General features: G+C 35.8%; 1 protein-coding gene across 5 annotated transcripts; it reads right to left on the bottom strand.

Moving 5' to 3' along the window:
• On the bottom strand, window positions 1,144-11,196 carry LOC105170781 (putative SWI/SNF-related matrix-associated actin-dependent regulator of chromatin subfamily A member 3-like 2). 5 transcript variants are annotated; one of them, XM_020696684.1, is made up of 21 exons: window positions 10,712-11,196; window positions 10,388-10,615; window positions 8,833-8,966; window positions 8,553-8,688; window positions 8,349-8,402; window positions 8,126-8,275; window positions 7,897-8,048; window positions 7,729-7,813; window positions 7,366-7,638; window positions 7,077-7,242; window positions 6,769-6,917; window positions 5,802-5,869; window positions 4,477-4,599; window positions 4,245-4,344; window positions 4,050-4,162; window positions 3,107-3,385; window positions 2,718-2,918; window positions 2,146-2,239; window positions 1,989-2,060; window positions 1,673-1,771; window positions 1,144-1,523 (listed from the first exon to the last, which is right to left on the bottom strand). In XM_020696684.1, exons 1-21 carry the CDS (start codon window positions 10,970-10,972, stop codon window positions 1,401-1,403), a joined length of 3,060 nt encoding a protein of 1,019 aa, XP_020552343.1. In that variant the 5' UTR covers window positions 10,973-11,196; the 3' UTR covers window positions 1,144-1,400. The 5 variants fall into 5 exon arrangements, with proteins under 5 accessions (XP_020552343.1, XP_020552340.1, XP_020552341.1 ...); XM_020696681.1 differs by having other exon boundaries at window positions 10,388-11,196; XM_020696682.1 differs by having other exon boundaries at window positions 7,729-7,810; window positions 10,388-11,196.

Genomic DNA, 13,317 nt, shown 5'->3' with positions numbered 1-13,317 from the left:
AGATTATAAATTTTATTTACACAATATTGATAATCAATCATTAATATTATAAATGCATAATTATATTAAGTAGCATGTGCAAGCTGTAAAAACAAGGAGGAGCAAAATTATAATATTTAGTGTTGTTTATTTCCTCATTTTATTTCACTTTCCTATCATCGTTTAATTTTGATCATTATGAAATAATGACAACTAAATAGAAAAGACGTATTGTTTATTTATTTATTCTTTTTTAAAATGAGTCTGTATATCAACAATATTTTCAATAAATCCGAACAGAATTGTTGAAAACGTATCACCATAACAACGATGAATTAAATTTTGGGAGATCTCTAATTTGTGATGAGGAGGTAACTCAAATTAATATTGCCAGATTGTAAATTTATCATCAGGAAAGTGATTAATTATAGCGATTAAATATTGCCAAATCCTCAATTTGCCATCACAATATATATATATATATATATATTGAATATTGAGAAATAATACATTGTCAGAGAAAAAGAAAAATACCTTCATTTTATTTTAGATAAAGCAATGGATAAGTTAGTGGAGTTCGTCAAAAGTAACTGAAATACAACGTCAGTAGATTTTATTCACTTAGACTTCGTTTGGTCACAAGAAATAAGGAGAGGAAGGAGTAGGGGAAATTTATTTTTCATAATTTATCATATAATTATAAATTCGCCAAAACCCAACCTGGACTAAACTTTTCCTTTAAAATGAAAAAAGTTCACCCCCTTAATATTTTTATTGTTAAGGCCGTCGCATTTAACGCTGATAAGAATGATAAATATGCACGTACAATGCCTGTCCGATTCTAATTGTCAAGATCAACTTCTCTGAAAGTAAATCCAGAAACTGAAGATGGTGTCCTGCATAAAGCCTTTCTATGCTCAGGGCGCCTTTTGTTAGCTTAAGGAGGGAAATCCTTTGCCACATTCCAAACTGATTGGTGTGAGTGGGAAATTTTCTCCGGCTTAACTGCTGATGAGACCACATAGTTACAAGAAAAGAATGATACAGTTAATCAAGTAAATAGGTCATTCAACCCCAACTATTGCTCCCCGGGAAGATATAACCTGTTTGATCACCGGTGCGGAATCTTCAGTGTGTGGAAACTCTCTCCACGGTGATGTCTTTACATACTGAGGAGAATAATTCTCACTACCAAGCCGCTCTCTCAAAGAATATTACCCGTCACAAGCTTCCAGTAAAATCCCAAAGGTCGCTCCTGATAGAATATGAAATCAGTCCGGCCAATGTCCAATGACAATATCCTCTCAGCAAATGGAGATTCAGTGATGAGGCGTGCATCTCTCGACTGTGCTAAAGTCCCCAAGAAGGAAAAGAGTGTTTCATCATTTGATACTGTAAGATATGTCAATCAAGAGCAGGGTCTAAGTGAAGAGCATTTTAAGTTCTTCTATACGTGCAGTTCGAACTTCTTGGTCAGTTAGAGCACCAGATATCAGTCGCTGTTTTCTAGCTTGGACTGCTTCCATTCTTTCTTCAACGGTACCCTGTCATGTGATAATCTTCACATAAACTGATCCCATTATCAAAAGCAACATAAAGATAGACTTTTTTTCTCAGTTACATAACAGAATGATATGGTTGGAAATACGTAACTGAACAAAGAAGAATAGGTCCTTGTCCATGGAAAACTTACCTTCACAATAAACCGTTTGATTATCACACTTTTAGTTTGACCAATGCGGTGAATGCGCATGACTGCTTGTTCCTCAACTGCTGGATTCCACCATGGATCCTACAATATATTGAAGGTAGGCCGCAGCATTAAATCTTTATATTCTTAGTAGGAAGAGTGATGATATCAATCCCTAGCAAACCATCGTCTTACTAAACTAATGAGGTGATCATAATTACTTGTATTAATTGCTAATGCAGTCCCACAAGTTATATCATCATGCATAGGGAACACACCAAATAATAGTGCAGGAGTCTTAAAATATCTGAAGCTTTACCATGACAAAAGCATTAGATGCTGCAGTGAGATTTATTCCAACTCCACCAGCCTTCAGCGACATGAGTAAGACCTGTTAAACAGCAAATATCAGAATGACCATGCCTCCTGTAATTCCTTTAAGTGGAAGCGAGGTGGGGAGATAAAATTTGGCACACCTTGATGTTATCTTCCTCTGAGAATTGCTTTATCACTCTCTCACGCTGTTGCAGGTTTAGGGTTCCATCAAGCCTAAGGAATGGAATGTTGCTCCTGGAAATGAACATGGCAAGTCAGAATATCATTTCCATTTTAATCTGAAAGACAAGAAACATAGAGAGATACGCTAGACTGAAGTAAGAATCCGGGGGGGTGGGGAGGTGAATATGAACTGAAGGTATACAAGTAGCTAAGAACAATTGAATGATAGAAGTTGCTTAAAAGAAGCAGAGACAATGACTGGAGCCAGCAGTGCACCACCTTGCATGGAGATTTTAAGATTTATTTCATATCTGCATCACAAAATATATCATTCCCAATACCCTTTCCCAGGAGCCCGGAACAAAAGTATTATTTTGCTAACTCATGTTTCAAAGTAAAATTGAATATTGACACTGTCTCATATACACCAGCAAGGGCAACTCCTGAGAGACACCAAAACCTCACTCATAATAATATGCATAATGTAGAAACACACAGCATAAGTATATTATTCATGTTTAGAAACTAGAATAAATGAAATAAATGTTACCGAGAAAGAGGAATCTGCAGTAGATCCAAAAAGGCAGTCCATTGACTGAAGACTATACTTTTTGAGCCCACCGACTGTAGATATCCTAATTCACGCATAAGAGCAGAAACCTTGGATGACTCAACCCAGTTTTTCTCAACATCAACCTGGAAGCGACTATCAGTTGGGACAGTGATAAGCTCCTGCTTGCTGATGGTCTTCCTGTGAAATAGACAATGCTAGGCATCAGGAATTCAAATATAGTTTTCTTACAAGTCAATGCTTCTTCAGATACATTTTCGAAACTGTTTAACATATAGCTATCCACTGTTCAGCTGTTCACTTTTCTCTCTGGCCTCGATAGTAAAGAAATACAAGTTAGTGGATTATGTAAGACAGCACATTACTACCTACAAACAGGACAAAGGCCACATGTAGAGTTCCTCCAGCTTGCTAAAAGACATTCTCGGCATAATTTATGAGCACAAGGTGTCAACACGGCATCTTCAAAAGCTTCTAGGCATATTGGACATTCTCCTTGTTCCCCTTTGCGTAACTCATCCATGACTTCCTGAATATAAGCGTGTGATGGTGCTTCTTTAGTTTGGCCACCGACATTGTCCACACCACCCTTGAGGAAACGTTTGGCGAGTTTATTCAGATCAGAGTACTCTTGAGTGTCGCCTCGACTGGACATATAAAGAACCAAATCACAAGCAGAAACTAAGAACTGACCCAGTAATAAATGTGTGTGTGCGCTACTGTATCTACATATATGTACGTACGTATACATTGGAGTACCTTATATCCGACTAAAAGATTATATGTGCAAATATGAGTCATGGATGTGGGTGCATGCCCATCAATACTACAAGGCGAAAAAAGGTAATGTACCATGAATAAGAAACACATCTGAAACATCCCAGGATGAGAATGTGAATTGACAGAACTCCAGAATGCCACAAGCCATAGGTAACATGGTTTACTACTTTATTGTCACACGTAACTTGGTTTTCCTTAATGATCTATAGAGTCCACCTTCCAAAGTGCCGAATACAGAGTTTTAGGCGAGAGTAGGAAAAAGATGAAAGCGCTGTGTAATTTTACACTATTGTCCTAAAGCAATGGTTAGAACTAGTAGTGTCAAATCACTATTTTACATGAGAGGATACTTTTGGAAAGTGAAGTTTCATCTTACGGAATGAAGTTTTATTTTAGGAGGTAGAAAGGAAATAGGAGCAATAAATTTGGGACGACCAGGGTATATAACTTCTGAGATAATCAAGGATGAAATATATAATGATAGCTTGATGCAAAAAAAATTAGGCTAGAGCCTAAAAGCGATATCCTTACCTCATAACAAGAAATGGGTGATCACAACATTGACGAAGACGTAAAAGCAGTTCCAAAATTGAAGCATAGTTATGAAGAACCCGGCCTTGCTCCACAAATTGATCGAACTTCACCTAAAGATGGAAAAATTAAAACTTTAAGTGAAGCAGTAATACCAAAGGTAAGTTCCACATACAGAATAATGTAAATTGATACCTTTGATTTCTTAAATAATGCTTCATAAAAGTCATTCTCTGCTTCAGTAAGACTGCAATATATCACTTGAACGTCCGCAGGTGGCAGAACTAAAATTGGCCTTTGACCAATAAGGATAAAAGAAAATCCCAAAGACAACCACAGTAAGTAAAAGGCAAATAGAGGGGACCAGGAGGGTGAAAAAAGAAACAAAACAAACAAACAATCAAAAGGATAGCTTCAAGATACCCACCTGCCTTCTCGGTCTGTGCTAGACTTAGTTCTTCTCAACATGATTCGCTTTAAAATAGATTGGACCAACTTTAATCCCCTCTGGTCACCCTCTTCAAAAGGTTTCTGCACTAGCTTGTTCCACCTAGAGAATTAATTAAAAGTGCAAATTATCATACCATGGTACATTTATTGAAATTCAACCAATGTCATCTAAACAGAGACCGCCGTTTAAGAACAATATCAAGTGCATCGTGAATTAGTTAGCATGTAAAGCGACTTCCATCATTGACGGGTAGAAAAGGCCATACTTAAGAACAAACAGCTATTCAATAGAAAAAAGGATGGGAAGATGTGCGTAGTCCAGATGATATGAACTAGTACAGTACAATAACTTGGATGCAAAAACAGTGGCAAATGAAGACCACATGCCCTGGTCAATCTACTGTAGGGTTCTTTCCTGGAAGCTCTTCATCTTTTTAAGATTTTAAGGAGTAGATGTTCAAGTGGAAGAAAATAAAGCTAAAGTTGCAATAGCTCCTGATTACCTAAAGAGAACACTTAAAAATGCAATACTAATGGAGAAAAAGTCAGTGCTGTCTTAACAAAGATACAGCAGTTACTGGTTGTGCAAGCAATTAGAAACGGGTATAAATGAAAAAATATCTTGCAAGCCAAGATTGAAGACATCACGATCATCTCCAGATTGAGAACAGAATCCAACAACTTAGCTGGGTACAAGTAAGCTTGATAATTTCAAGCACAATGAAACAAACACTGAAATAGAATCCGAAGAATTGAGGTTATCAAACCAAATGCATGGTCACACAACATGGACATAATCAAGTAAAACACAGCACACTCCCCCCATTTGCCTCTGAAAGTATATATTTGTTTCATATTATTGTCTAGCATATGCCGTTGAATTTTCATGTTCCGTGGCCTTAAAATTGTTGAACACCAACTGCCAAGAGATAACATCAATCTACAGCATGATAAAGAATGTCAATATTTTCAAGCTATCCTTAAGAATCTTCCTGGAAGTGCAGTTTCAATTTCTGAATATATCTACTGGCAAATGAAATAGTCAATTCTTGTTATTGAATATATACATGTTATTGTACCAGGGGAAAGAAAAGAAAATTATTTTATAAAGCACTAAAATCATCCTAAGCTGATATACTTCAAGGATCTCCACAAAATTATTCAAGTAGTTGTAACACAAAAACAGGACCTATAAGGGTTTATCATGGACACTCTTACTATCTCCAGATTTATCTAATAGCAGTCCAAATAAAAATACTTTCAGATCACTGAATTTATGCAAAAGATGGATTAGCACCTTACCACGCCCAGCTTCCCCATGGCTCAATCTTCAAAAATCGAAGAAGACTATAAAGATCCTCCAAGTTATTCTGTTACAAGGAATTGCCATAGAAACATAACTTTGATGGTGAAGAAATTGATATAAGCTATCTCCCATCACCAAACTAACGGCATAGCATAAATATTAAAAAAGGATCATAAACAAGTTAGTAAATAATAACTAAGGTCATACTAAAGGCTGAACTACACAACTTTTGAATTATAACTGATAGCTGCGGCCAGATACTAAAGAAATATTAAGAGATCTTATCAATACAATAGAAGCAGCTTGACAACTGGAAATCATTTATGCCAGTGTAGTTGATATCCTAACTTAAAGATACTTTAAGAGCAGTAAATCTCTTCACAATTCATTGAAATGGAATCAGCTCTTCACTCCCTATTGCTGAATTTATTAAACTATATTTGAAATTAGTTTCTATTTGTTTGTTAAATTATGCAAATTTTTCTGCCTTTATTTGTTTGTTTGAAAAGGTAAGTGAGGAAAAATATTTTAAGTAGTTAGATTAGAAAATGTGGTTGACCAGAAAGGAGCTAAAAAGAATTGAAGAAACAAGGCAAAAGAATGAATATTTGTGCAATAGACTGAGAAGTGGAAGTGATAGGAAACAACTATCACACATCATGTGCCATTGAGTTGGTACGTGTAAATATTTTAGGAGTTAATGTACAGACAAAGAAACCATGAAGTTACTCTCTCAGCGTACGAATAGCATAGCTTTATATATAAGGGCATAGCAAAATGTACAAGAACTTGCAAAATTAAATCCCGTCAAGAAGTCATCAGAAATATAACCAAAATGTATTGAACTTATTTGATATTAGTATTTCAAGGACAAAAGGAAAAAAAAATATAAATCAACGTAAAAGCTGATTTGTAGTGAAATCATTCACTGAACATGCAGAGCTAACAACATCAATCATTTACCTGGATAGGTGTGCCAGTAAGGCACCAGCGACAATTAGCAGCAAGAGCAGAGGCAGCCATAGAAATTTGGCTTTTGGATGATTTTATGGTGTGTGCCTCATCAAGAATCACTCTAAACCATCTAACTGAAAACAAACCCCCAATATCCTCTGCATTCTACAAAAAGAACGATGAGGATCAGGTATCTATCAGCATACCTCGGAAGCATACTGAAGCAAGAGCTGTGTAACAATGTCACTTGATGTTCCAATTAAGTATACACAAGCGCACCAACGAGAGAGGATGAGACATCCTCTAAGCTACTTGACCTATTATTATGCAGAGTACCTCTGTTGAAAATTCTGAAGCTAGCACTCCATACGTAGTTAGTACAACGTCACTTTGTACTAGAAATTTGGCGTCCCTTGATCTATTTTGTCCATAATGAACATAAAGCGACAAAGCTCCAGGTTCGGCATGAGTTTCAATCTCTGTCTAAGAAGGAAAGAAAGCTAACATTCAATCCAAGTGATTTTTGTCAACACCCATATATGGATAACGCCTATTTCACTTTAACTCATTTATCACGAAACACAATTTAAGCACAGAGAACTATACCTTCCACTGCCCTATAAGCGTCATTGGGCATACAATGAGATTACCACCACCAACAAGCGAGGCTTTTTGTTTCACGAGCCTCTCAAAACCAGCAAACTTTGGTGCTTTTTTAGGAGGTACTGGAGATTTATCTGAACTCAAGCTCGCTTTGCAGTTATCACTGGAAGACTGGCTAGCAGATGCACCACTCAATGATCCACCTCTTTCAGAATGTGTGAGAAGAAGAGATATAGTCATGATAGTCTTCCCAAGACCCATAGAATCTGCCAGAATCTACAATATATTCTCTGTTCATGCATGGCAACACCAATACAAAGAAACACAGGCACAGATGAAACACGATAAGTAAAACTAGCAACATACTCCTCCTCTAGCCATTTGAAGCATGCTTGGGAATTCTGTCGTTGCATCACCTGAAAAGGCATTCACGTAGATAACCATTCCCCTGCTGTAAACAAATAAATCCATTTGTCAATGCAAAATCCAATCAAAATAGAGAATATTGATCACAGCGTGGGGAGCTTCACATACCTGTCCGCAAGGCGGTAAGCATCCCAACATGGGTGCAGAGTAGCTGCAGCTTCATCAACACAGTGTCCCCTTTCCAGCTGGATCATCCAATTAAGTGCCTGCTTCTGGTAAGGCCGAAGTTCACACAGCAGGGTACCAGGAGGTTCCATCTCCTAAAAAAAAGGAAAATAGAATACATTACACAGAAAGATAACACAAGAAGCAGAAGAGATATTTCAAATTCCTTTACCTCTAACTCTGAGCTGTCAGTAACACCAACAATATTGTCAAGATCATTGTCAGAAATTGACTCCTCATTTTCAACATAATTTGCATTCTCAGAAGATGAACTCTTCAACTTATTTATATGCAGCAAGGATGAAGGTAAAGCAGAGCTATCCTGTTGATGCAAAGGAAAATACTAAGATCCATGCTCATTGCATTTAAACATCCACTGTCCATGCTCATTGTACCTCATCATGCAAAGGCCTCTTCCTTGTGTACAGATCTCCTGGAGTAAATTCTGCCTGCACAAATGAACAAACTACATTATGGATGATGTCAGCATACATCAATTAAGGCTAAACACATCAAATTTTCGGCATTGGAACATTATGTAGATTATCAACTTTTGTAAACTCAAACATCCAATATTTAGGAATAGAAGGCGCATCCACCTTCTTAAAAGGAACAAGTCCCAGCAATTTGAATAAAGTCGGAAGCGGATGAACAATTGACTCTTCTGCTGAATTACTGGATGCTTTAAGTGAAGTTCGATGGCTTTTCTGGAACATGGAGCTGTTTATGTAAACGCTACACCATGAACACAAAATGAAAATAAATTTACTACGTCAAAGTATTATTTAGTACTAAACTGAATCACAGTTGCAGAATGTGGCCATATGTTCACTCACAAAGATGTGGATTAGGAACAAACTCCAATTATCAGCAAAATACCTGATAGCTAATACAACGGTGTCCATGATCCCCAGTACAGGAGGAGCAGATTTGCAGTACCCCTGAAGACAGACCTTCTTATCCCTCACAAGAGGTAAAAGACACCGAGCCCATTCATTTGGAATACGACCAATCTGCAAGACTCCTTGCAATGTTATACCATGCAACTAGCAAATTGCCCACATTTTTCAACAAGATAAGCCACAACACCCTTCATGTTATTAATATTAGATTTGCGTGCAAGATTTGCTGAAGTGGCATATACAACCTTTAAGTCTTCTGATACAATAATCACGTAAGATCATTGCATCGTGGTGCTCAAAACTTTCAAGTGGTGGCATATCTTTTAGGCAAAATTTCACTTTTAGTCCTGTAACCATAGGTGTGTTATACTATTCGTCCTCTATCTTATGAATAAACACATTTTGTCCTGTAATTTAGATATTTTTGACACATTTTGTCGTGTAACTATTGACAAAACAAATTAGTCCTATATGTATTTTACTAAACCACATTTAGTCTTGTACTGCTTTAACGGCGAGTGAGATATGATACCGGAGAAAAAGCGCGTGTTTTCACGCACTAATTACCAAACACTATCAGACTTTTTTATTTCACGAGCCCCACCCTAATTCCTCATTTCAGCCCTACTTTTCCAAACTCCCAAATGATTACGCATGAGATACCTCAAGACTAACACACAAAAAATCCACAAAATTCTTCAAATCTATGCAAATCAAGTGAAAAAAACACAGAGAAATCTGTTTGATTAGAATTTGGAGCGCATAACCAAAGACACGGAGGATAGGAAGCTTGCAATTTTGAACAATGTTGCGGAGGGGATTTCAAGAAGAGAGTTAGCGGGGAATTTGGGAGAAAAATTAGGGTAATTAAGTAGAAATTGGAAATTCTGGGAGAAAATTAGGGTTTAGGATGTTGAGGATGTGTGTATTTTTCTTGTGAGAAATAACATTAAGTAGGTGAAAACCCCACAAAGCTGCACGTGCATTTCACTAAACTTTTTTCCAGCCACTGGTTTTTTTCTTCGGGAGCAGCAGGACTAAAAGTGTCGCACTTGTTAAACATACAGGACTAAATGCTTTCTAGTAAAATACATACAGGACCAAATTTGTTTTGTCAATAGTTACAGGACTAAATGTGTCAAAAATATCTAAATTACAGGACTAAATGTGTTTATTTAAAAGATAAAGGACGAATAGTGTAACACCCTTATAGTTACAGTACTAAAAGTGAAGTTTTGCCTATCTTTTATTTAGGTCAATATGAAATTGCTCCCACCAGCATAGACTGACATTCCAAAACATGTTAATTGACCAATCAAAGTGAAGCAACTGAGGAACTGGCACCCCAGAATTCATTATCTTTTAAATCATCCACTGAATATCATCTACACTTTCTTTAGAAAGCAAAGTATATGTACTTTGATTAGAGTATATACCAAGCAAAGACCTTAAACATACAAAGACCTAAGCGCAGAAATATATTCATGGAAGCTAATAGCAAACTCAGTCAGGAAAAAGATAATCTGCAGTACCTCTCCACCAGCGTTGGTAGAAAACCTTACAATCTCAGAGCATGTTGCCACCTGCCGGCCTCGTCCACCTGCTAACTTCCCAGGTGATGATATTGTCAACTTTTTCTCAACCGGGAAAGTAAAGTTCACAGCATCGCCAGGCTTCAAGATCCTTCCTTTACAAGTGGACAGCCCCGCTACCTCACCATTTCCCACAAACCACCACTCACTCCCCATTTCTTTCGCCACCCCGCTGTCTGTATTATCATTTCCCTCACCCTGGTTTCTTCCAATCCTATCGTTCAAACTCCCGTTTGATTTCAAGACAGAATCAGAATCCTTAACCCCACTAACATTCTGCTTTACACTAGCCACGCTAATTGGAGGCTCTGCATTTACATTGCTATTTGAAGTCTCAGACTTCTTAGAAAAATCAGGTTTCTTGAAGCTTCTGGGAGTGTCGAAAATGATGTTAATTGCGGCAGTCGGGTCGTTGTTGGCCATGTGAAGAGCTCGAATTATGTCCATGTCGGAAAACTCCGCGCCGACAATCGACCGCACAGTCGAAATGATTTCTTCCGTCGCCTTGTTTCCCATCACTGTCATAATTGGAAAACCCTAATCGGAACAGAAAACAAAGCTATTGAAACTCAATTTGTGTTTCAGAGGATTTGGCTGACCTGAATTCAGCATAAACCCCCGGAGACAAATTAGGGGTTTAGAATTTAGAAAATTGGAAAACCTAGAATAGAACGCATTCCAACTCTTTTGAAAATAGACGAGTAGAGTGGCGGGACCGTGTTAGCCTTGCAGCATAAAGCGTGTGTGCTACGAGAGATTTCCCGCCATCTTTACTACTGCGGGGAAAATAAAAATCGCGGGGTTCATGACTTATTTATTTGGGTCGCATATGGACGGTCTAAACCTAATTTCAATTCGAATATGCGCGAGCTCGTCGTAACCATGATATCATTTCTACATAAATTGATCTTTTATTTTCATAAATTATACCTTCATCACATATTTTTATAAAAATTAAATGTTAAATGTACACATCGATGTTAGACTTTATCACTTCTTGGTACCATTTACATGCCCATATTGCAAAATAAGTGTTTATATTTACTTCTAACTTTTTATTTGTTGCAATTTTTTGTAATTTATCCATATTTTTGTTGAGATTTGAAAATCTCTAAACATTTTGAACCACAATTTAATATGTTGCATTTATGGTGCACACAAAACTTTTGCTAGTAACCATAAAAATCATATTTCATTAGTTAAAATTATATAATTCTTTTAATTAGTTATAGTATAAAATGGAATACAACAAAACCACAGGTCGTCTTATTTTAGATGAATAAAAAAGAATGGATGATACAAAAATAATAATAAAGTATGAACTTACCCTATATTTTGTGCCACAAAATACAAGTTTTTTATTTCTATTTCCTTTAATTATAAATTGCAGGCACAAGCTAACCAATAAAGTCGAGTATGGTATCAAGTTATTCATATATAATAGCTTAATATTTCTTGAAATGTAATTGCCGTCTTAACTATTATGGTTGTGCGAGACATTATTCTTACAATAATTCAACTTACTTGCACAAAAAGAATTGTTGCACAAGCATATTAATAAAATTAACTAGGCGTATCACCTCAATTTGTGGCAACGATAGAGTGTGTTGCAACTAATGAACAAGCAACCCAACATGTGTTTTTGATATTATTGTCGTATCAAATTTGAAAATTTATGGTAAAATAATATTTTATTTGAGCGATGATTACGTACATGTTGAAACCATGTGCTTTTAATGCATAGATTGCCGAACACATTACTTTTGCCAAAAATTCAAAATTTTGTTATATATATATATTTTTCTTGTGAGTAATTTCTTATTATGTGTAAAAAATAAAGTAAATCTATTACACGTAACAAATACATAATTTGAATTATACTTATACAACTTTATATTTTTTTTATTAGTTGAGTGGACATATTGCTTTTAACATGTAAACTAAGAAAATAAATATTTACGAGTTTTCTTTATTTTTCTTCAGATACATATTAAAATGCATGCTATAAGCTCTAGGTGAAAATCTTGTTTCAACTTGATACAACTCGAGCTAAATGGAGCTCTAGTTGAGTTTTATGAACCAACTTCTACTAATATTGGATCAATAAAATATAATTATACCTTTGTGATAATTACACTCTCCTCTCATGAAGTTTTGTGTAAGTATATTTAGAGCATCTATGATTTAGAAAATTACATATAGCACCCATGGGATTTGCTTCCGTATAACAAATAATTTCGTCAATTTGTCAAAATTCATTTAAATTGTTGCTATTAACAAAAAAAAAATAGAAAAAAAATATATATTTACCCTTGATTGATTTATTATTAACTTATTGCAGGTCAAATAATTTTTTGATGATCAAATTACTCTCATGCATCTTCACGCATTAATGTATGTGATGAGGTATATTTTTACTGCTATAAGGGTAGTTTAGTCCGAAAAAAATATTTGACTTGCAATAAGTCAATCAAGGGCAATTATCAGTTTTCATTCAGTGTTTTCATTAATACCAATAAATTAACTGATTTTTAACTAACATAGAAACTTATTTGTTAGATGGAAGCAAATTTCAGGGGTGTTATATGTAATTGTTCAAAACCACAAAAAATCTTTGTATAATTACACCAAACAAACTACAGGAGAAGAGTTTGTAATTATCCCTATACTTGTTTTGTGTGAAGAGAAGTATGAAATATTTGAACGATCTAGATATGAAATGCTTATGTAATAAGGGGAACGCTGATAAAAATATTCGTATAAATTACAGAAGCATAGAGAGTGTGAATTAAGAAAGTATAAGATATATTATTTTTAAGTATGTGTCGCTAAATACTGATTTTGCCGCGTATTCATATATTGTTTATTGA

Source organism: Sesamum indicum, linkage group LG9, assembly GCF_000512975.1.
Source record: "Sesamum indicum cultivar Zhongzhi No. 13 linkage group LG9, S_indicum_v1.0, whole genome shotgun sequence".
In the NCBI taxonomy this organism is placed as follows: Eukaryota; Viridiplantae; Streptophyta; class Magnoliopsida; order Lamiales; family Pedaliaceae; genus Sesamum; species Sesamum indicum.
Note: the sequence above shows the minus strand (reverse complement) of the source record. Positions and strands in the feature narration are given on the sequence as shown.